Source organism: Harpia harpyja, chromosome 12, assembly GCF_026419915.1.
Source record: "Harpia harpyja isolate bHarHar1 chromosome 12, bHarHar1 primary haplotype, whole genome shotgun sequence".
Classification (NCBI taxonomy): Eukaryota; Metazoa; Chordata; class Aves; order Accipitriformes; family Accipitridae; genus Harpia; species Harpia harpyja.
In genome coordinates this window covers 14,989,963-15,011,945 of record NC_068951.1, presented here as the reverse complement: position 1 = coordinate 15,011,945, position 21,983 = coordinate 14,989,963, and the positions used below count along the sequence as shown (strand labels likewise).

General features: G+C 61.2%; 1 protein-coding gene across 26 annotated transcripts in view; it reads left to right on the top strand.

Moving 5' to 3' along the window:
* Window positions 1-21,983, top strand: part of KIF1A (kinesin family member 1A) — a 42,194-nt gene that overhangs the window by 16,500 nt on the left and 3,711 nt on the right. For 4 of the 26 annotated variants that reach the window (XM_052803127.1, XM_052803134.1, XM_052803130.1 and 1 more), the window contains 34 exons: window positions 158-237; window positions 566-641; window positions 2,893-2,972; window positions 3,261-3,367; window positions 3,996-4,079; window positions 4,205-4,385; window positions 4,468-4,540; window positions 4,795-4,888; window positions 5,013-5,161; window positions 5,321-5,499; window positions 5,589-5,726; window positions 6,659-6,922; window positions 10,356-10,474; window positions 10,556-10,641; window positions 10,963-11,101; window positions 11,267-11,435; window positions 11,779-11,869; window positions 12,243-12,361; window positions 12,545-12,600; window positions 13,331-13,439; window positions 13,561-13,627; window positions 13,720-13,804; window positions 14,183-14,288; window positions 16,244-16,270; window positions 17,800-17,823; window positions 19,237-19,351; window positions 19,597-19,730; window positions 19,867-19,928; window positions 20,034-20,179; window positions 20,446-20,658; window positions 20,817-20,894; window positions 21,192-21,316; window positions 21,465-21,611; window positions 21,729-21,921. In XM_052803127.1, coding sequence (XP_052659087.1) covers window positions 158-237; window positions 566-641; window positions 2,893-2,972; window positions 3,261-3,367; window positions 3,996-4,079; window positions 4,205-4,385; window positions 4,468-4,540; window positions 4,795-4,888; window positions 5,013-5,161; window positions 5,321-5,499; window positions 5,589-5,726; window positions 6,659-6,922; window positions 10,356-10,474; window positions 10,556-10,641; window positions 10,963-11,101; window positions 11,267-11,435; window positions 11,779-11,869; window positions 12,243-12,361; window positions 12,545-12,600; window positions 13,331-13,439; window positions 13,561-13,627; window positions 13,720-13,804; window positions 14,183-14,288; window positions 16,244-16,270; window positions 17,800-17,823; window positions 19,237-19,351; window positions 19,597-19,730; window positions 19,867-19,928; window positions 20,034-20,179; window positions 20,446-20,658; window positions 20,817-20,894; window positions 21,192-21,316; window positions 21,465-21,611; window positions 21,729-21,921 — 3,915 coding nt within the window. The remainder of the gene's footprint in view (window positions 1-157; window positions 238-565; window positions 642-2,892; window positions 2,973-3,260; window positions 3,368-3,995; window positions 4,080-4,204; window positions 4,386-4,467; window positions 4,541-4,794; window positions 4,889-5,012; window positions 5,162-5,320; window positions 5,500-5,588; window positions 5,727-6,658; window positions 6,923-10,355; window positions 10,475-10,555; window positions 10,642-10,962; window positions 11,102-11,266; window positions 11,436-11,778; window positions 11,870-12,242; window positions 12,362-12,544; window positions 12,601-13,330; window positions 13,440-13,560; window positions 13,628-13,719; window positions 13,805-14,182; window positions 14,289-16,243; window positions 16,271-17,799; window positions 17,824-19,236; window positions 19,352-19,596; window positions 19,731-19,866; window positions 19,929-20,033; window positions 20,180-20,445; window positions 20,659-20,816; window positions 20,895-21,191; window positions 21,317-21,464; window positions 21,612-21,728; window positions 21,922-21,983) is intronic. The other 22 variants (XM_052803150.1, XM_052803143.1, XM_052803147.1 and 19 more) reach the window with 10 other exon arrangements.

The following is a 21,983-nucleotide window of genomic DNA, read 5'->3' as shown; positions in this document are numbered from 1 at the left end:
ATGGAAAGATGTGGGTGAAATGCTGCCGTTGCTTGTTTAAACCAGCCTGAAACTGGGACCAGTGTCCCGCTGTGGCATGCTGGGCAGAGCCTGGCAGAGCGGGCAGGTGTGCCTCCTGTAGGACACGCTAACCTCCTGCTAACCCTGTGATCGCCAGGAAACAGAGAAGATCATCGCGGAGCTGAACGAGACATGGGAGGAGAAGCTGCGGAGGACGGAAGCAATCCGGATGGAGAGGTGGGTGGGTTGGGGTGGGATGGGACAGGGTAGGGTTCCCCAGGCATCTCCCCTCCTCTGCACTTTGCCTACAGCAGTTCAGGTCCTGGGGGCAGCTGGGCAATTCGACTGTGCAGCTGTACCCTACCCCAGCACCCACCACGTTAGCCTGTATGGACGTGGTCTGCTCTGAGAAACCCTCCTGAGGCACGGAGTTAACTGAAGCAAGCCCTATGGCTGTGATCTGTGAGGCAAACCCATGGGCTGAGGTCCCATCCTGGGTTTCTCTAGTGCTGGCTCCAGGGGCTTGTGGGTCTTTAACAGGCTCTTCTTTCCCTTGCTCCTTTAGGGAAGCGTTGCTGGCTGAAATGGGGGTGGCCATGAGGGAGGATGGAGGCACCTTGGGTGTTTTCTCTCCTAAAAAGGTAGGATCATCTTATTCTCTTCTTCCTGGCAAATGAGGGCTGGTTTGTACCCCTGCAGCTCCCTTCTGACTTGCCCTGTCGCTGCCAGCCGGCCCCAAATATTTCTCTAGCCTTTTCTTGGCTCTGAAATCTATGGGGGAAATCCCAGTGTTGGCCCTGCTGGGTACAAACATCAACAGAAATACATGGCTAAATGTCCAGCCACCATTGCCTGGATGCTGTCCCCATTCAGGTGGGGCTTTGCTGATGATCGCTGTGTTGGACTTCAGTATCAGCTTATAAAAATCCATATTTTGGGGTATACGAAATTGCTGCCCCTGAAACCGGCAAGTCCTCACTCAGAAATGTGGGTGCGGAAATATTCCATACTCTTTATTGCTTGAGCATCCTGGAAAGTATTTTCTAAGCAAAAACTGGCTGTGCCCCAAAGAGTTAGTGTCCCAGCAAACCCTGCCAAGCACCAGTTACAGCACATCACTGCCCCTTGCTTGTCTGTATAACCATCGCGGTAGTGATGTCCAGTTTACAGCCCCAACCCTGTGAAGCCTGCGGAGCAGCATGGGCTGCCAAGGTGCAGGCATGTGCTGGTAGGACCAGGGCGCGTTCGCTTGGCTCTCCTGCCACACCGAGGGATGCTCTGAGAGCTGCCCCGGCAGCTGATGCTGGTTGGCTTGGCCAAACATCTTAGTAGATGTTTGCGTCCCCAGCTGAGGTGGTGACACTCGCTGATGAAAGCTTCGGGACCTTCCCCTTGCATGCCTTGGCATGGCTCTTAGGACAAATTTCTACACCGTTGTCTTTGTTTCTCATTCTTGTCTCAGTTGCTGCCTGTTAGGACCCCAGATCTTTGTGTAGAAAGCACAGGGGTTTATACCCTGAAGCAGGTTGGTCTTGGAGGTGGGGCATTGCTGTGGTGGTCTTGATGCCTCCTTGCTCTTCATCTATCTGGTGGGTGGAAATTTCTCTGACTCCTCCAGTGGCTGGTGAGGAAAGTTAGCGTCGATAGTGTGCAAAACCCTGTTTCATTAAGGGCAAAGCAGGGCAGGACTTCGTTGTCCTGCTGTATGCCATCGCTGGGGAGGTTACGTCTCGAAGGAGCTCAGTGGAAGGTAAAGCATCTGCCTTCTACTAGCCAGCCTTGCAAATCTGGAGAAAAACTGCAAGCTGAAGGAGTCTCAGGCCCTGGGGCTTCATATCTGCCCAGAGGGGCCTGAGGTTAAATGTTACAGGCAACTTACTCCTGCTAGCCACCATGGAGAAGAGCCTGTGTTTCCCCCTTGGCCTCCAGCTCTCCTGCACTATTTGGAGTGAGTCCCTCCTATCAGCCAGGGCTTGTAGCACTGTTGTGAGGGGGAAACCTCTGCATGCCGGGTGTTAGCAGGCTGATAAGACATTTCTTATGGTCTCTATCCTTATTTCTGGGAAACTCAGAACTTTACCTGCTGATACTCCTGGGACTTTGCCTGTTGCCTGAAGATGCAATCACAGCAGCTTGCAATGGGGTGAGACAAGCTAGCTGCAGACAGAGAGGACAGTGGCCGGGGGAGAAAATTCCCTCTCATCAAGAACAAAGTGGTTTGTGACCTGGGGGAAGAAAGTGTTGGGAGGGAGCTGTTAGGAAGGACACCAGGGAGTGAAATTCAGCCTGGAGATACGGCTTCAGGTTTCCACTACCTTTGGTTGAACTTCTGGTCTAGGACCTGCTCTTTTGGGTGCTTTATCTGTCCTTGTACCATCAGTGGAGGAAAACAGGCACTTTGAGTTCCTCTCACCCTAAACCAGCTGTTGCATGGGATGTGTCTCTGCCTCAGCTACACTGTCCATAGCAGAGCTGGGGGCTATGGTGAGGCAAGGGCCCATGGACACGCAGTGCAGGCGAGCAGGGTCCTGCCCCAAGATACACTAAGCCATATCAGGGACTCCCCATTGGAAGTGTTCGGCTCCATGTCGGGCCTGTTTGCAACACGAGTTTTCAAAGGCAGCTGGCAGAAGGGTGCCCAGAGCTTAGCCCTTTGAGGAGGAAAGCAGAGAGGCGTGTGGAGGCAGGTCATCTTCATCCCAGCTGCTTGGTTCTCTGCAGTCCCCTTGAAAAGTACATGCCTGGGCATGTTATTCTGGAGCTACGGAGGGCAGGAGAGCCCATGCAGGAGGCAGCCTGAGGTGCTGCTGAGTTCCCATCTCCCTCAGGAGCATCCCTCAGCACCTGGGTAGACGGGGCGCACCAGGGTGACTCCTTGTTCGTCTCTCCCAGACGCCCCACTTGGTCAACCTGAACGAGGACCCGCTCATGTCCGAGTGTCTTCTCTACTACATCAAGGATGGGATAACAAGGTGAGGGCGAGGTCCTGCGGACTGGTGGGAGCCTAGCCCCGATCTCAGTGCCTGACTTGCCTGGGTGGGCAGCAGGGTGACAGCTGTCCCCGGGCTGGGCACTATTCCTGGGGCATCCCCAAAGTGCCATAGCCATGTGGGAACAATGTGTTTGCCTGGCAATGCTGTTAGGGATGTTGGTCCTGCTATGCACCAAGGGCTGCTCCTGTTAGCCCCAAGGATGGTTGTGGGGGGAGGCCCAGGGAGGGTCTGCTTTGAGGAAGGATTGAGCTGGGTTTCCCCCGGCAGGGTTGGCCGGGAAGATGCGGAGAAGAGGCAGGACATCGTTCTCAGCGGGCACTTCATTAAGGAAGAGCACTGCCTTTTCCGCAGCGACACCAAAACTGGTGGTGAAGGTATTCCTTGTCCGGAGGGCCTCCACCTCCCTGGGGACCTCAGTCCCTCTGCATGTCCCCAGCACCTGCCCCCAGCCGGGGCTCCGGCCCTCCTCAGAGTAGTGGGGCTCTCTTGCATGGCCGTGGTCTCTCCAAGCTTCCAGAGTGAGCTACGGCCCTCACCTAGCTGGGAGGGAAGCTCATGCAAGGCATGTGGAAGCTGCCACGGTGAGGCAAGCCAGGGAGATCAGGGTGGGAGGGAAGAGCAGACTGTAGATGATTCTCACAGAGCAGACCCCACCCTGCAAACCAGCAGGAACCTGGGGGTGAAAGGGCTTTGGGAGACGAGCCTGGGGAGGCTGGAGATGCGTGTGGGAGGCTCTGATCTCCTCTCACATCCAGTCTCCAGCTGCTTCTAGTCCTTGGGACTGCTCTGATTAACACGAGGTTGGCCGAGCCCCATTTGTTGCCCAGGGCATGGGTGCTGCTGCTGGGTACCCTGGTTCCCCCCACTCCACACCTGGGGTGCTGGCTGGGGCAGCTCTCCCTTTCTAAGGCTGCAGAAGCAGCGGAGCAAGAGATGAGGGGTTTATCCCTCTGCTTCCACCTTACCTTTGCTCCCTCTCTCCCCCTCCCACTGACTCTGCAGTAATAGTGACCCTGGAGCCCTGTGAAGGCGCTGACACCTACGTGAACGGCAAAAAGGTGACAGAGCCCAGCATCCTGCGCTCAGGTGGGTCCCCGGAGCCAGCTCACCAGTGCTGCTCTAACCTGCCTCCCTCCATCCAATGGGGGGCCTGCACATTGTCCCACATTAAACCCACGCCCTCACCCCATGCCCCGCGTACATCCCTGTAGGAAACCGCATCATCATGGGGAAGAGCCACGTCTTCCGCTTCAACCACCCCGAGCAGGCTCGGCAGGAGCGGGAGCGGACCCCATGCGCTGAGACCCCCGCTGAGCCCGTGGACTGGGCTTTCGCTCAAAGAGAGCTGCTGGAGAAGCAGGGCATTGACATGAAGCAGGAGATGGAGCAGCGGTGAGGGCACAGGGACTGGGGCGATGGGGAGTTGGGTATCCACCTCCAGGTTGGTCATCCTCTCCTTCCCCATTCCTCCCAGGCTCCAGGAACTGGAGGACCAGTACCGGAGGGAGCGGGAGGAGGCGAATTACCTTCTTGAGCAGCAGAGGCTGGTAGGTGGCCAGGACCTGACTCCTTCTCAGGCTGTCCAGGCATGACTGAGTTCTGTCAGATGTTTGCATGGGGTGGCTCTGTGTGTCCTAAAAATGAGAACAAACCTGTTGTTCCTGGCGTTGTCCTCATAAGCACGGATTCAGAGGAGGGAGGAAGCCAGGTTCCTGCGGGGTGGGGGGAGAAGCTCTGTGTGGCAGCATGGAGGAAGGTCACACCTTGTGGGTTGCATCATCCCTCTCCCTGCTTCCCCCAGGACTATGAGAGCAAATTGGAGGCTTTGCAGAAGCAGATGGACTCTAGGTATTACCCTGAGGCAAATGAGGAAGAGGAAGAACCTGAGGATGAAGGTGAGGGCTGGGTTTTGATGCTTTCTGCGAGAGCAAGAAGAGTGGACCATGGGTCCCCTGGGCACCTCTACGCTGATGTCCTCCCTCCCGGCGGTGAGGTGACTGTCCCTCCATGTCCCCACAGTGCAGTGGACAGAGCGGGAGTTCGAGCTGGCCCTCTGGGCCTTTAGGAAGTGGAAGTGGTACCAGTTCACCTCCCTCCGCGACCTGCTCTGGGGCAATGCCATCTTCCTCAAGGAAGCCAATGCTATCAGCGTGGAGCTGAAGAAGAAGGTGGGTGCCCGGGGCTCCTCTCTGGCTTGCTGCAGCACCCATGGCTGAGGCCACAAGCATGGGCAACCAGGGAAGTGCTGAGGAGGGGGTTGCTGAAGACACAGCATGGAGCCCGCTGTCCTCCAGGGTGGCTCACCGTCCCCCTCTGTCCCTCTCCAGGTCCAGTTCCAGTTCGTGCTCCTCACAGACACACTGTACTCGCCTCTCCCTCCCGACCTGCTGCCTCCTGATGCCGCCAAGGACCGGGAGAAGCGGCCATTCCCCCGGACCATCGTGGCCGTAGAGGTGCAGGACCAGAAGAATGGGGCGACGCATTACTGGACCCTGGAGAAGCTGAGGTGGGCAAACGATGCCTGTGCCAGGGAGGGCTCGGCCAGCCTCAGCCTGGTTTCTCACCACTGCCTGCCTCATCCCCCTCTGCCTGCAGGCAACGCCTGGACCTGATGCGTGAAATGTATGACCGTGCAGCAGAAGTGCCTTCTAGCGTCATCGAGGACTGCGACAACGTGGTGACCGGCGGAGATCCTTTCTACGACCGCTTCCCCTGGTTCAGGCTGGTCGGCAGGTGAGCGCTTCGGCTCCTTCTAAGTGCGGCTGGGACCCGCAGGCAGCCCTGTGGAAGGAAGCGACGCTGGCTCTGCTGTGTGCAGGGTGTTGATCTCCCTGGGGCTGCACCGTGCGAGGATGCATTGCCCTCCCGGTGCCGGTCAGGGCCCATCTTGCCTGTGGTGGCTGTCCTCTGCATTGGCTGCCGGGACCCCAAAGGACCCACAAGCCACTGGCAATGCTCCTGCTGCCTGCCCTAACACAGTGCTGTGAGGCACGGGCTCTTGGCTTGCTGCCGGTGGGAGGTGGGGGGCTGCAGCTGTCCCGCAGGCTGAGGGCCCATGGTGTCGCGACCTCTGCCCCGGTGGGCACGTGTCCATGTGCACGCGTTGGTGTCCAAGCATCCGTCTGTACGGTATGTGCCGCGCGTCTCCGTGCGCTTCCTGCATGCTGGTTGGAAGGGTGCGGTGCCAGCGATGAGGATGGGCCACCCTGGAGAAGGGGTCTGCCCTGGCGGGCAGGGGGAGCAGGGGGCTGAGCCGCATGGCCCAACCAACCACATCTGCCGTGGAGGCATCCCCCCCATGCCACGGCATGTGGAGAGATTCCCTTCGGTGGTGGGGGTGGCGGCAAGCCTCGTGCCACCCACTCTGTCCCCGCGTTGTCCGCAAAGCCAGCGAGGGGAATCCCCACCGTTTGCACCTGTTCCTTGGGTCGCTCTTTTTTCTGCCCTTTATAGCCGACGGCTGTTGGTGGCTTCCTTTAGAGACGCACCAGATGGGCAGGTCTTTATTTCCCGACATCCCTTGGTTTAAGCAGAAAAAAAAACCACCCCAAAATCCAACCAAGAAAAAAAAATACCCCCCCCAAAAAACAAAATTCCTATTCTTGCTCCCTCTGTTTGGAACAGCTGGTGTTAACCTGTCTTCTATCTTGTTGTACTAACCTTAGTTCAGATATCTCTGGCTGCAACAGCTCTCCTCTTTTCAACACATGCATGAGCGAGCGCATGGCTGATCTCACCCCCTCCCCTACCTTCTCGAACCCCGACTCCGACATCACCGAGCCTGCTGACGAGCAGCACCAGGGGCAGGAGGAGGAGGAGGAGGAGGAGGAGGCGGAGGACCTGGAGGAAGACATCTTTCCGGAGTGCCCGCTGTGTGATGGCCGGGATCCGTTTTACGACCGCTCCCCCCTGTTCAGTTTAGTAGGAAGGTTGGTGAGGTTTTAGGAGAGCATGCCGGGAAGGAACTAGCTCTTTCGCATGAGGGAACTGCTTTCGGACACGACTCCCACCTCCAGGGCGTCCCAGAGGCACAGGGGGTGGCTGGCTGGCTGAGATTGCTGCTGAGCCTGGGACGCCAAGCAGGGCAGCGAGGTGCCCACTGAGGTAGGGCTGTGTGATGAGCACAGCGGCAGTAGGGAATAGCGAGGGAAGGCGGACAGCGCCAGCTCCACCAGAGACCCTTTAGGCAGGTCCCTCTCCCCGGGGTGGCCCCCGAGAAGGGGAGCTCTGCTGCATCTCCGGCACCAGAGGAGCCGGGCGAGCTGCACGGGGGTCTCGGACCTGGGCATTTCTGTCCCAGGGAGGGGCACCTCCCAGCTGGCGTGGAGGCACTTTGAAGCCATGTGTGCCTCTGCCACCAGCTTGGCCGTCCCACCTGCGTTGGTCAGTGTGAGCCCCCCACGGACACAGAGGCTTGGATGTCCCCAGGCGTTCGGTTGGATGAAGCTGAGGGGAGTGAGGGGAGAGCCGGGCACAGCAGGGAGAGGAGGGCTCTGCGAAAAGCGGCGTTTTTCTCTCGCTGCCTGTGCCCAGTGCTTGGCTTGGGCCATCCCTGCTGCCTTGGCCCAGGAGATGTTCAGGGAGGTTGCGGGGACCCGGGTGCAGGCTTGAAGTCCTCCTCAGCTCTGGCCGAAGATAAGAGCTTTGGTTTCTCATACCTGTTGGCCAGGAGACCCCCCCCTGAGCTCCATCAGTCTTGGCCTGGAGAAACCCACCAGCCACCACAAAACTGGCTGTGCCGCCAAACCCGGTTGCAATCTGCCCATCCCCAAAATGGGATGCGGTGCTACCAGCTCTGCTCCGGGGTTTTCCCAAGGGGATGTGCACCCAGAGCTAGTCCCAGAGCCTCTGCCCCAGGCAGGAGCCAGAGGTGCTCATGATGGTGAACCTCTCCCCACTGGGACTGCCCTGATGGTTGGAGCTGGACCTCCTCTTCCTCGGTGTGCTAAAGCCAGGTTTATCCCTGCCGGGCAGAGTGCGGGCAGCGAGGTGGGGAGGAGGGGGACCAGCACAGGCAGAGAGGGTGGAGGTGGGGTAAGAGTCCTGCAGCCTCAGACCGAAAGAGCTGGGTTCTTCCCCTCTTTTTTTTCTTTTTTCCTTTTTTGCTTATTAAAAAAAAAAAAATAAACAAACATCAAAAAAACCCCAAAACTCTTGGGGGCACCTCAAAAAAACAAACAAGGCCCTGCGGCAGCAGCCCCGCTCTGTGCCGGGGGCATGTTCCCCGGAGCTCGGCACCTTCCGACTTCTTTTGAGTCTGCCCTGGGTTTGGCTCCCCACACAGCAGCTCCGCCGGCCACATTTCTTGTGAAGTGTGCTTGGATTGGTTTATGATTGGATCCTTGTCTTTGGTTTATTTTCCTTTCTTTCTTTTTTTTCTTTTAGGTTTTTTTTGGTTTGGTTTTTTTTTTTTTAGTTTTTTGGGGTTTTTTTTTTAGCTGCTGGCTCTATCTCTCCAAAGCTTTAGCAAAAATTGGGGTTATTTCACTTTCGTCTTCCTTTGGAAAGGCTTTTCTTTGGTCTGAGCATGCCATCTTTGCACCTCACCAATCTTGTGGTTAGTGTCCCTGCCCTCCTTCCTCTAGTGACACACTTGTCCCCCTCCTCCCCGCCCCCCCCCCCCCTTTCCTCCCCTCTCCACCCCCTTGGCTTCAACACCAGCTGCCCTGCAATTTCGGGCAGGCGGGCGCACCCAGATCCCCGTGGTCGCAGGGCTCTGCTCTGGGCATGTGATCCTGCTGGGAAGCTCTGGCACAGTCCAGCCACCTGTCCCCAGTGGCCTCCAAGAAGAGATGGGGTGAGATGGGCCCAGCAGGAGACAGTGATGGGGCATCACCTTTGCTTCTACAACTTGAGTCCTTGGAGATGCTTTGGGTGGAAAAAAGCCTCAGTCAGCGGTTGGAGGTCAATGGGAGTCACCAGAGCATGGACTTTGGGGCTCAGGCTGCAAGTGCGGGGCTGGGGCCTCCGGCAAGAGCCCCCCTGAGCACTTTTGGGTGCCATTGGATGTCTGCAAAGATGCCTGCGAGGTTGAGACGTCACGAGCAACGCTGCCAGCCACCTGGAGATGCAACCCTCATGGGAGCCTCCCAAAGCAGAAGTGTCCTGGCTGGCCCCAGCACCATCCCGCCCTGCGACACCCGAAGACGCTGCATGTCAAGATGCCAGTGGGTGGCCTGGGGAGGGGCGCTGGGCACCCTGCACCACCTCTTGCTGGGAGCTGTGCTGCCCCACAGGCAAGGGTAGTTCGCACCATTCGGGCAGGGAGCTCAGTGCCAACAGCTGCGGAGGTGACTTGTGACCTCTGAGGGCACGGTGCGCCGCCATTGCCAGAGCTCCAGGAGGACTGTCTCACAGCAAGCCGGCCGGTGGTGAGGTTGAGGAAGGTGGCAAGAGGAGACAAAACACCTGAGAAACAGGGAGCTGCGGCCTGGTGGGAGGTGCCGGCAGAGATGTTGTGTGGCCATCAAGTTGAACCCTGGTGTGGCACCTTGCCGCAGTAGCGTCAGCGACCTGGACACCACGGAGGACGGCGGGGAGGCTCAGACCTGCTGCACTGGGGGTGTGCAGCTCCTTCCTCGCCCACAGGGAGAAGGCGGACGTGCCGTCCCCGTGATGCACTGGCAGGCGGCCCAGGACCCCGAAGCCACACGTCTGAAGGGATGGGGCAGGGGGACACACGCTGCTGATGCCGCCAGCCATGCCGTGCAGCCTCCCTCCCAGCTGGGCAAAGGCTGCCTGCAGCCGCCAGTGGTCCTCTGACACCGTGGGCAGAGCCGGGGCCAGGACCCCCCTGGCACGTTCATCTCTGGAGGCTTCTGGCCTCCAGCCAGGACCTCCTCCTCTCCCCTCCTTCGCTCCTGCTGGCCTCTACCTCCCTCGTCACCCTCCCTTCCCCCCCGCCTTGCCCCTGTCCCCCCCACGGTGACTCTGCAGCTGCCCCCGAGTCATGTCGCAGCACCTCCTGCCCTAGTCCTCCGGCTCTCCACTGCAGAGAAGGTCCTCTTCCCTCCCAGCTTCACGGTGGCACCAGCGCAGCCCCCCTCCCCTCCCCGCCCGCCACGGAGGTGACAGCCGGAGAGGTACGCGAGCCCCATCTGCTTCGTGGTGCTGCCCGCGGTGCGCTGCCCGCCCGCCCGCCTGCCTGCGGCACGCTGCCCACCTGCTGCCCGCTCCCTGCCCCTCTCGGCTGGCCCTGGCTGCCTTCTCTTTAGTTTTGCTTTGCAGCGCCGCGGTCGCGCCATGAGCGGTGACCTGGGATCCCGGCCGCCGCCGGCCGCGCCACCCGCGCCTGGGGACCCGCGGGTGGGAGCAGTGACCGCTCCCCCCCCGTGTTGTGTGTGTCCCCCCCCTCTCTGGCAGGGCTTTCGTCTACCTGAGCAACCTCCTCTACCCCGTGCCCCTGGTCCACCGCGTGGCCATCGTCAGTGAGAAGGGTGAGGTGAAGGGCTTCCTGCGTGTGGCCGTCCAGGCCATCTCAGGTAGGAGGGGGACTCCCCCCAAAATGTGCCCCTTGCATCCCCCATGCCCCCCACACTGGCTCACCCCCATCCCTCCTCCAGCGGATGAGGAAGCCCCCGACTACGGCTCCGGTGTGCGGCAGTCAGGGACGGCCAAGATATCCTTTGATGACCAGCACTTTGAGAAGGTATGGCGGTGGCCAGCTCTTGGTGGGTACCCAGGGACCGCAGACCCCTGCCTGCCACGGTGATGCTCCCCCATGGGGACCACCGGGCTCCCAGAGCTATAGGCATCACACTGAAGGGGCCATGCTCCCAGTCCACCTGGCAGACCCCAACCCTCTGGCACCCACCGGTGCACCCCCCTGCTCTTGCCCATGTCCCGGGGGGGGCTGCCGTGAGGTGGGAGGGGAGAGCTGGAGGTGCCCCGGTGCACAGGGCGGTGGCAGCAGCACAAGCGAGACCACCTCGGGGACCACCAGCATCCCTGAGCCCCACTCCCGGCACAGTTCCAGTCAGAGTCGTGCCCAGCTGTGGGGATGTCTCGCTCGGGGACCTCCCAGGAGGAGCTGCGCATCGTTGAAGGCCAGGGGCAGGTCAGCGACGTGGGTCCCTCTGCTGATGAAGTCAACAACAACACCTGCGCAGGTGAAGGGGTGCTGACAAGTGGTTGGGGAGCGGCCCCCCCACGCCGGCACCCAGCCTCCTGCGCCCACCCCAGTGTCGAAAGCCCACTGCCCCGGTGCAGGGCTGCTGGCAGACACCGAGGGGGGTGACCTCCCCGCCTTGCTGAGGACCCTCCCCTCCCTGCAGTGACCCCAGAAGACCTTCTCCTGGACAGCCCGGAGAAGCCTGTGCCGGACGGGCCGCTGGAGGCGGCTTTGGACCACCTGAAGCTGGGCAGCATCTTCACTTTCCGTGTGACAGTCCTGCAAGCCTCCAGCATCTCCGCAGAATATGCAGACATCTTCTGCCAGTTCAAGTGAGCCCCTGGCCCCGCATCTCCCACTGTGCTCTGGCCTTGGGGCTGGCGGTGAACGTCGGGGAGCCCCAGCCCCCCAATCTCTGAGCCCTTCATGGATGGGGAGTCAAAACCAAGGGCTGTGGGATGAGCCCATGTGTTTATCTGGTACCTTGTTCGGTAACTGGCAAAAGGCAGGGAGAGGCTCCCATCACCTTTGGCAGGGGGGTCCTGTGCCAGCCCAGGGTGTGGGTGGCAGCACTGGGGGGAGCAGGCTCTTCTCCTGGTCCCTACCCTCTCTCCCCTCCATGCTCTGGCACATCCCCATCCCGCAGCCCCCAAGCCATCTTCCTGCCCTCCACAGCTTCATCCATCGCCACGATGAGGCCTTTTCGACAGAGCCCTTGAAGAACACGGGACGGGGGCCACCACTGGGTTTCTATCACGTCCAAAACGTACGTACCCCTCCCCTGCCCACACCCCCTCACCCCCGTGGCTGCCGGGGTCTCCATGGGGCCGTGGCTGGATCTTCTCCTCAGGGGAGCAGCTTCCTCCTGGCTTTCCCAGCCCATCACAGCCGCCCAGCTAAGCCAAGCTTAGACAAGGCGGATGTGTGGGGGAAAGACCAAAAGCTGCTGCCCTCCACCTGAAAAGGCTGGGATTTCATGGCAGTGGTCTTGGTGGGGAGAGCATCCCTGGGTCACAGAGAAGGGGTTGACAGAGATGCGGGGAATCAGACAGGCTTGCACCCCCCACCTCCCTGGTGCTGTTGCCGGCTGCATCCTTTTCCCAGGTAAATTGCACCATTGATGGCTCTTTCTCTTCCAGATCGCTGTGGAGGTGACCAAGTCCTTCATTGAATACATCAAGAGCCAGCCGATTGTATTTGAAGTCTTCGGGCACTACCAGCAGCACCCCTTCCCACCTCTCTGCAAGGATGTCCTGAGGTGGGCACACCCTGGGCCACCCCTGGCCCCTGGGTGCCACAGGGGCACCTGGTACAGCCGGCTTCCTGGAGACCCAGAGAAAGGGGGGGCAGGTGGCGGGAGGGGGTAGCCCCAGGACGTAGGTGTGGTTGGCCCAGTTCAGGGGTCCTGTGGATGCTTTAACCGAGCTGGTTCTCTCTGCAGCCCGCTGAGGCCATCCCGGCGTCACTTCCCCCGTGTGATGCCACTCTCCAAACCAGGTAGGGAATCTGGCCTCCTGCTCCTCCCCCTGCCCATGGTCCCCATGCTGGGTGCAAGGTCCCCTTCCCCAGGCAGACCAGTTAGGACCCCAGGGGCACCACAAAATGTACAGTAGGCCAGAGCACCCAAAAGCCCTTGGCGCCCATTCCCACAGCACCCGGCTGATGCAAAGAGCCCTTCTCACCTCCTGCGGAGTGGCAGGGAGGAGGCTACCCACCCTGGATGGCTCTGATGGCCACCCAGCCCCACCATCCCACAGGGGCTGTGTGGTCCCTGCTGTGCTCTGGCCGCCAAGACCCGAGTTGTTGGGGTTTGGCTGAGCACTGTGGTTTGCTGTGCGGTTCCTGTGCCAGCACCGGGGGAGCCTCCCTCCAGCCGTCCCGGAGCAGCTGTCCCCGAGCGATCCCTGGAGAAGTGCTGCGTGGTTTGGGACATGTCTGTGTCAGGGCTGTGGGCTCAGGGTGTCCACCTCGGGGATGGGTGAGGCCGGCTGCATCCTGACACCCTCGCCGCTCCACGTTGGGCATGGGAGAAGGCACGCTGGTGGTCAGTGAGGTCCCCGGGGTGGGGCTGTCACCCTCTATGCGCGCCCTTCTGCCTTGCTGCCATCTCCATTTGTCTCCCCGCCCTCCCTGCCTGCTCTGTCCTTACCCTGCCTACCATGACGTGCCTCACTCCAAACGTCAACAGCAACCTCGCCCTTTAAGCTGTCTTTCTGCCCTGCTGCAGTGCCTGCGACGAAGCTGAGCACCATGACTCGGCCCAGTGCCGGCCCGTGCCAGTGCAAGTACGACCTGATGGTCTTCTTTGAGATCTGTGAGCTGGAGGCCAATGGCGAGTAAGTCCTGCCGGAAAGGGGAGTGGGAAGGAGAGGGAGGCAGTGCGGTGATTTGCCCAGTGCTTGGCACCCCCAAGCAGGCTGATGGGGCTCTGTATCACACTGTGATCCTCTTTTCCAGCTACATCCCTGCCATTGTGGACCACCGTGGAGGCATGCCATGCCATGGGACTTTCCTCCTCCACCAGGTACTCCCTTCCCCAAGATGCTGTCCTGGCTCTGGCTCCTGCCGGGAGCTGTGTTAACCACTGCCCCTTCTCTCTGGCCTCATGGGTCTCAGGGCATCCAGAGGAGAATCACCGTCACCTTGGTGCATGAAACAGGCAGCCTCATCCGCTGGAAGGAAGTGAGGGAGCTAGTTGTGGGTAAGCCGAGCCAGGTTGAGTGAGCAACCCCCAGCCCACCAAGCTCCCAAGCATCCTCTCAGGCTGTTTCTCACGCACGTTTCCATGCGGGGCTTTACACCTTGTCTCCCCTCCCGCCCTGCAATAGCAAAGCAGCGGCTGCCCGGCAGGTGACACCGGGATGCCACCTGGGCAGGATGCCTCAGTCCTGGCCACCGTGCCCAGGAGCTGGACCAGGACCCCTGGTGCTGAGTGGCTGAGTGCTGGGTGGCTGCTACCTGTGACGGGGGAGCTGCTCTGCTGGGGGATGCAGGCAGGCGGGCTGCCCCTGCCCCTCGCGGGGACCCTCACAGGGCCACCACCTGTTGCCTGAGCAGCGTCCCCATGCTGTGCTTGCAGGTCGGATCCGGAACACCCCAGAAGCAGACGAGTCTCTCATCGACCCCAACATCCTATCCCTGAACATCCTCTCCTCAGGGTACATCCACCCCTCACAGGAGGACCGGTGCGTGCCTCTTCTCTTGCTCTTCCCCAGCTGTGGTGAGGGCTGGGGGGAGGATGTGGGGAGCCCCTCTGTCCCCTGGGTGGGCTCTCAGCCCCTCTGCAGGGTCCTGCTGACCTGTTGCTGCCTTGGGGGGGGCTTTCCTGGAGCAGCAGAGGGTCTTGGGGTTCAAGGCCGCCAGCTCCCTTCCTCCTCCTCCCCGAGGCTTCTCCGCACTGGGCTTTGGCACTACAGGGAATTTGGGTGGGGGTCCTGCTCTCTGGTGGCAGCTGTGATGACGTGGTGCAGAGAGCCAGTTGGTGCCAGGAGGATGTACCGACCCAGTGGCTGGAGGGCACCTGCCACAAAGGGCTATTTGTCCTGTGTCCCAGCAAACTCGCTGGAAAGGCCACTTGGTGCCCATGGCTGGTCCCCATCTGTGCAGGGGTGATGCAGGAAAGCCATCCCCCATCGCTGCCAGGTGACTTTGGGGATGCCTGCCCCTTCACACCAGTCCCAGGGGCTGTGTCTCCTGCTGTGGGTTTGGCAGAGGGGTGGGAGCAGCGGGGGCCGGAGGTTTTTTATCTCCAAGGTCTCCCTGGCTGGGTCCTGCAGTGGCGGAGGGGAGCAGTGAGTGCAGAGGGCAGAGCTCTCCTCTGCACCAGGGTTGCTGGCAAAACTCAGGGGGCTGGCGGGGGTCCCTGGGCAGAATGCGTGTGTGCGGGCAGCCGTGACAAGACGGGGACAGTCATTGGCAGCACCAGGAGCAGTGGGACTGGTCCTGGGCTGTGTGCGTGGCAGTTGCTGGTGTAGGAGCATCCCAGCAGGGACCGGGGACCACTTTTCCCCTCGTTTTCTTCGGGGTCACTGCTGGCCCAAGGTGGCCTGTTCCAAGGCAGGGTGTTTTTGTGGGGGATGACAGGGGTCTGGACAGGAGGTGCCAACCTGCAGCACTCCCAGGGCAGATTCTGGGCACGGTGGAGCAGCAGGCACGCGGTACCCGGGCAGCAGAGCCGAATCATGGGGTCGGGTACGTGTGCAAGTGTTGGACCAGGAGACTTTGGCACAGCCACAGGGACAACAGAGCAAGGCCAGGCGGGGACGGTCGGGCAAGGAGGGCTTGGCCCAGCAGAGCTGTAGTGGTTTTTGCTGGGCTGCTGGGAGCTGGGGGGCTGTGGCACCCGCGGGCTCCTGGGGCTGCGCTGTGTATGTCAGCTCCTGATGTGGCCGGTTGGTCCCAGGTGCAGCCAGATCAGATCTTCAGCATCTCTAGTGTAGCCTGGCAGGGGAGATGTGCCTCCTGCTCCTGCATTCCCCCCATGGGTCCTGCTGGGCAAGGGGATACAGCTCAGGCTGGGGGGATGTTCCGAGTGTGGAGAGAAGCAGGGAGACAGGGGCTTGGGTTTTGCAAGAGCTCGCCTCACCGGCATGCTCAGAGGGTCTGCGCCTCAGGGCCAGCCCCAAATTGGGGCCGCGGGCCAGCGTACACGCTGTATCCATCCTGTATCCATCCCGTCGAGCCTGGCCAGGGCTGGGCAGGGGGAGGAGGGGTCAGCTGGCTTCATGTGGGACGCCAAGGGGTGCTCGCCGCAACCACCCCCCGCTTCCATCCTGCATGCAGGCACGCACGCTTCGGCCCCAGCAGCCTGCAAGGACGGGCAGAGGGAGGGCAGTGGGCAGAGCCAGGGCCCGCTTCACCCTCCTCGCCGGCTGCTTGTGCTCCCTGCTTCGCTGCCTTACGCCACACAGCCTTCATCGGCCAGAGCAGCCCTGGCTCCCCCTCCGCAGCCTTCCCAGTCCCCACTCAGAGGGAAACCAGGGGAGTGGTACGGCTCCCTCCCTGGCCCCCATCCATCCCTGCATTGAGCGCCCAGGGAGGCGACGCGGGGGGCAGCGCCCAGGGTCCCCCCTCGCTTCTCTCCGCTGCTGCTGCCCATCCGAGCCCACACTAACCATGTGATTGTTTTGTGTTTTTGCAGGCAGTTTCTTGATTCGGATATGCCTAGGTATTATTTGTTTCCATTGGTTTTTTTTCCACCCCATCCCCCTTCCTCTCTCCCTTTGTTCTTTCTCCCCCCTCGCCTCAGCGCGCTCACTCCCACTGGAGGCAGCACTTGGACATCCAGCCCTCCATCCCTCCACACGCCCCATCCCTCTTCCCTCCCGCCCTGGCACCTCTCGCTCACTAGCCCCCTTTTGCTGTTCGTTTGGGCCACGCTCTCGCTGGCTGCCGCTCCCCCTTGCACGCCTACGTCCCCATCACCTGATTTGGGTTTTCTTCTTGCTTTTTGACTTCACTGCTCTCCCATCTCTGGCATCTGGCACCAAACGTGCCGCACCCCCATCACCTCCCGCCCCAGCCCCAGCTCGGCCCCCGGCGCCACTTGGAGTAGCTGTAGGGCTGGTGCGGACCACGGCAGGGGCTTCGGGGCGCCTTCAGCCCTTGCCTGGGCACCTGGTGATGGTGGCAGCACTGCTGGGCGGTGTGGTGGCACGCGCAGTGGCTGCCCACTCCATGCACGGTAGTCCCGCGGGCGTAGGTGCGGCATACGGGCGGTGTGCGTCTGTACGCAGGCGTGACGGTGTGTGCACATGCCCATACGTGGCACAGGCTGTTATACCCCTGTGTAATGGGGGGAACAGCTGTTCAGGGACAGAAGGGGTTCAGCTGGGACCACAGGGTGAGCCTGGTATGTGGCGCGTGGGCAAGAGCCATCTGACCCAGATGCTGCTGCCAGCCTCTGGACGGGAGCATCACTGAGGCCCCAGAGGAGGGGGCATCCCGCCACTGTGCCCCACAGTGGAAGAAGAGGGGGATGCATCTGGGAGACAGGGGATGGGGTCTTCCAAGTCCTGGTGGGCTCCATAGCTTTGTGCCTGGGAGGTTGTCCTCCCTACAGCAGCTAGAAGCTGGTCCTGCTCGGAGATGCCCAACGGCAGAGCTGTCCCTCTAGTGGCACCCTGTCCCCTTGGGTTGCAGGGGGACGGATCCAGCATGGATCTTGCCCCCCGCTGCAGGAGCATGCGGGCTCACACTGGCATTGCCTGTGGGCTCTCAGCACAGTGATGCCCTCCCTGTGGACCAGGGGACAGGCCAAGAAATCATCTCCTGCTGCGTGGGTGGTGGTGGGATGGCTGGTCCCCCATGACGGGCATCTTCGGGGGGCTGTGCTGAGCAGGAGCTCCTTGCCCTGAGATGGCAGCAAGGGCAGAGTTAAGGGGATGGGGAGCATGCATGTGCTTGCTTCCCAGCTGCTGGACCACGAGGAAGGTGGGAGGCAGAGGGTGTTCACCCAAGCAGGTAAACCTCTGTCTGCCCTCACCGAGCTCCTTCTGGGCTCCAATTCAGGGTCCAGCTAGGCAGGAGCTCCTTTAGCCAGTGGTGTCAATATGGGGCAAGTCCTCCTTGAGAGGGGCTCCCCTTCCTTGCAGCCCCGCTCCCACGCCAGCCCCGTATGGACGATGCTTTCTGACCTTTCGTTTTTCTGTGTGTGTATGTGTGTGTGTTTGTCCTTGGGTCGCCTTCCACTTATAGCATTTCGTTTGGAAATGACACTAGGTATTTTGTTCACACCCGCTCGGTCTCGTCCCTCCTGCTTCTCTCTCTTTCTCCTTTGCCTTCTCCCTTTGCTTTTTGCTCTTTCCCCCCTCCCCTGAGGCTCCTCTTCTCCTCCTCCTCCCTGGGGAGCACTGTCTTCTCAAGCTACCTGTGTCTGCAAAGCGATCCTTCACCTTGGCTCTGTCTCACATGGGGTTTTTTCTGTATTTTATACACCTGAAAGCGTCGCTCTCCCTCTTCTTTCAATGCGAGGACAATTGCAGCCAAGAGCCTCTCCCTGCTCCTTCTGGCTGCCCCAGCTCTTGTTAAAAGAGCCCCTCAGCCACCTAGATGCTGCTTCAGGGATGTGCTGAAGCGTCCTCATTGAGACATCGCTGAGGCATGGCTTCCTGAGGATGCTCAGGCGGGACCCAGGGCTGCGGCAGCTCTGGATGACTTTGGGGAGTGGGTGTCCCATAACCCCAAGGCTGGCCCGGGAGGGAGCCCAGGAGTGGGGCAGGGGGTGAAAAGGGGATCCCCCATGCTCTCGAACCAGAGCCGCCTCCTGCTTCCCCCCACCTTGATTCCTTGACCTGAAGAGGGCGGTTGCCACTCTTGCTCTGGGTGGCTGCACTGTCCTCTATGGGACCCCATAGGCACCGGGCGAGTGAGGCCGGGTCCCCCACTCCTTCTCCCAGCCTGGGAGCCATGGAAAACACAGCGAGGGGAGCGAGGCAGCCTGGTGGGAATGGGGCTGGTGATCAGGGCAGAGCAAGAGCCAGGGGAGGCAGCCTGACAGGGGCCAGCCACCAAATTGTGGTCCTCGGGTCCCGCTGGGGCTCAGGGCTGGCAGATGAGGGCAGCGCTGGGGAAGGGGACCTGTCTGGCAGGGGAGCTGCTTTCCCAGGGGTGGGCTGGCAGCAGTCCCCCAGTGCTGAGCATCCTCCCTCCTTTCCCTTCTGGCCATTGTCACCTGAAGGGCGACAGCTGCTCCTGGCGGGGGCCAGGAGGTGCTGCGTACCCCGGGGCTGGATGGTGGGGACCTGGCCTGGGTGCGCTGGGGGTGGCAGCCCCCCACTCCAAGCACGGGGGTGGGGCACGCACCCTCCTTTGCCTTCCCAGCCTGCCCTGCCTTGCCTGCACTCCAGCTGAGCCCCCACTCCTCCTGCAGTCCCTCCTCCCCAAAAACCTCCCCAGTCTGTCGGCCGCTTTGAGGGTGCCGCGTCCCCCTCCCGCCACGCCTTGTCCCCCTTTGCCTTGAGCCTGCGTCCTCCAGAGTGGCTGTCCCCATCTGTCCCCACCGCGTGTGCATGTCCGTGTGTCCTTGCAGGCCTGCCGCAGCGCTGCGGGGGGGGACGATGGCATCTCCTTGCTCGCTTGCTTGGGGTCCCGGGGGGGTTGTTTTACCGGCTCTGCTATTTTTTTTTTTGGCAGGACTTTCTACCAGTTTGAGGCAGCGTGGGATAGCTCCATGCACAACTCTCTGCTGCTTAACCGTGTCACCCCGTACCGGGAGAAAATCTACATCACCCTTTCTGCCTACATCGAGGCAAGGACCTTAGTCGGGGCCATTATAATGCCAACAAAGTCTGGTATTTCCCCCACCATCGGGGTGCAGCCAGTGTGAACCCCTCCTTAGCTGGCACCAATGTTAATGGGGTGCAGGATTCAACCTGGTGCTTGGGGGCCCTGTGGGACCCCAGCAGTGGAAATGGCTGGGCACCAGGGGTGGAAAAGACCCACTGGGCTCCCAGGCTGCAGCCCCCTGACGTCTCCCCCCCTGCCCTGCTGCAGATGGAGAACTGCACTCAGCCTGCCGTCATCACCAAAGACTTCTGCATGGTTTTCTACTCCCGGGATGCCAAGCTTCCTGCCTCCCGCTCCATCCGCAACCTTTTTGGCAGCGGCACCCTGCGGGCTTCCGAGAGGTACCAGGACGCTCCTGCCTTTCTGGGGGAGGAGAGCCATCATCTGGGGACTGGGGCATCCCAGCAGCCTGGGCGAAATAGCGGGGGCATGGGGATGGGGCAGAGCCAGTAATGCCTCGTCTCCCCTTGCTTGCAGCAACCGTGTGACAGGAGTCTATGAACTCAGCCTCTGCCGTGTGGCCGATGCCGGCAGCCCAGGTGGGTGCCGTGTCTCTGCCCGGGTGTTCACTGTGAGGCTGGGAGGCACAGTGTGGCGGTTGGGGCTGTGAGTCTGTCCCCCCAGCTGTGTGTCTGTCCCCACAGGCATGCAGAGACGGCGCCGGCGTGTACTGGACACCTCCGTAGCCTACGTGCGGGGAGAGGAGAACCTGGCTGGCTGGCGGCCCCGCAGCGACAGCCTCATCCTTGACCATCAGTGGGAACTGGAGAAACTCAGCCTCCTGCAAGAAGTAAGAGTCTGGGCTAGAAACGGGCCAAGATGGTGCAATTTGCAGGTCAGCCCCTTGCCCTGCCAGTGCCAACTGGGTGTCTCAGCCCTCCCAGTTGTGGGAAGAGGCAGGAGCGGGGCTGTACCACCGGTGCTCGCTGCTAGCTGGGTCCCAGCAACCCGAAGCTAATGAGCAGATGGGGTTAATGGGGCCTGGGAAGCATGGTCCCCGAAAGGATGCTGGCTGGGGGAAGGGGCCCACCCCTGAGCCTGGCTGCCTGTGCCTAGGTGGAGAAGACTAGGCACTACCTGCTCCTGCGCGAGAAGCTGGAGACGACCCAGCGCCTGGGCCTGGAGACCCTGTCCCCCTGCTCCAGTGAGGACTCTGAGTCCCGAAGCACCTCCAGTGTCTCCTCCCCGCTCTCTGTTGACGGGGCCCCCGAGGGCCGCATATCTCCCACCGAGACCCCCAGTGAGAGGCAGAAGGAGCTGGCCGTGAAGGTACCATCCTGTAGCATCCCCAGCTCGCGGGGATGAAGTCAGGAAGGGGCTCCCACTGGGTGGGAGGGGGTTGCGGCAGGACAAAGCCCAAGAAGAGTGGGAGGAGGAGGGTGGAGGAAGGTGCCTCCTGCCCCACCATCATCCTCCTCTCTCCGCAGTGCTTGCGCCTGCTCACGCACACCTTCAACAGGGAGTACAGCCACAGCCATGTCTGCATTAGCGCCAGCGAGAGCAAGGTACTGCCGCTGCCTGGGCTCCACCGGGCTGGCAGGGGCCGGGAGGGATACGTGGCTGGTGGGGACTGGCTGGGCAGAGACCAGATGGGCACCATGGCCTGAGTGGTCCCTGCTCCAGGGTCCCTACTCCCTCCACTCACCCTGGTGTTCCTAGAGCTGTTGGCTCTCAGGACAGTGCCAGGAGAGGACCCGGCTGGCCAGAGGTCTTGCCTCTCCCCATTATGAGCAGGCACCTGGTCCTTTGCCTGTGTCCGGCTTTGGGCAGAAACTCAAGTCCACACCTCTGCTTCTCCACAGCTGTCTGAAATGTCCGTGACCCTAATGAGAGACCCCTCCATGCCAGCTCTTGGGGTCACCACTCTCACCCCCTCCTCGACCTGCCCATCACTGGTGGAAGGACGCTACAACGCCATGGAGGTCAGGTAAGAAGGTGGCCAGGACATTCGAGTGATGCCTCAGCATCCCCCTGAGCAGGGCAGCTGTACCACTGGGATGCAGTCCTGTGCACCTGCAGACAGGTGTTCCCCAGCCATCACTCTTCCTACACTCCAGCCTCTCCTCCCTCCCCAGACCCCCCCAGATCTCCTCCAGGGCGGAGAGCCCCGACCTGGAGCCTGCAGTAGAAGGAGAGCAGAAGAAGTCCCCGGCCCGCCGGCCTGAGGAGGAGAAGGAGCCCCAGCGTTTGCTGGTGCCTGACATCCAGGAGATCCGGGTCAGGTAGGAGCAGCTGGGGCAGCCAGTGAGGGAAGTGCCTTGGGGCTGGGGGAGACCATGACCTACCATTGCCACCTCTTCATGGTCCGCATCCTACCCTGACCTCGGTCCCTTCTGCAGCCCCATCGTCTCCAAAAAGGGCTACTTGCACTTCCTGGAGCCCCACACCAACGGGTGGGTGAAGCGCTTTGTGGTGGTCCGGCGCCCGTACGTCTACATCTACAACTCGGACAAGGACGCGGTTGAGAGGGCCATACTCAACCTTTCCAAGGCCCAGGTGGAGTACAGCGAGGACCAGCAGGCCATGCTCAAGGTAGGGCGCCGGCAGCCAGCCCCACTCCACACACCCCCTCGGGCAAGGGACTCAGCCCCAGC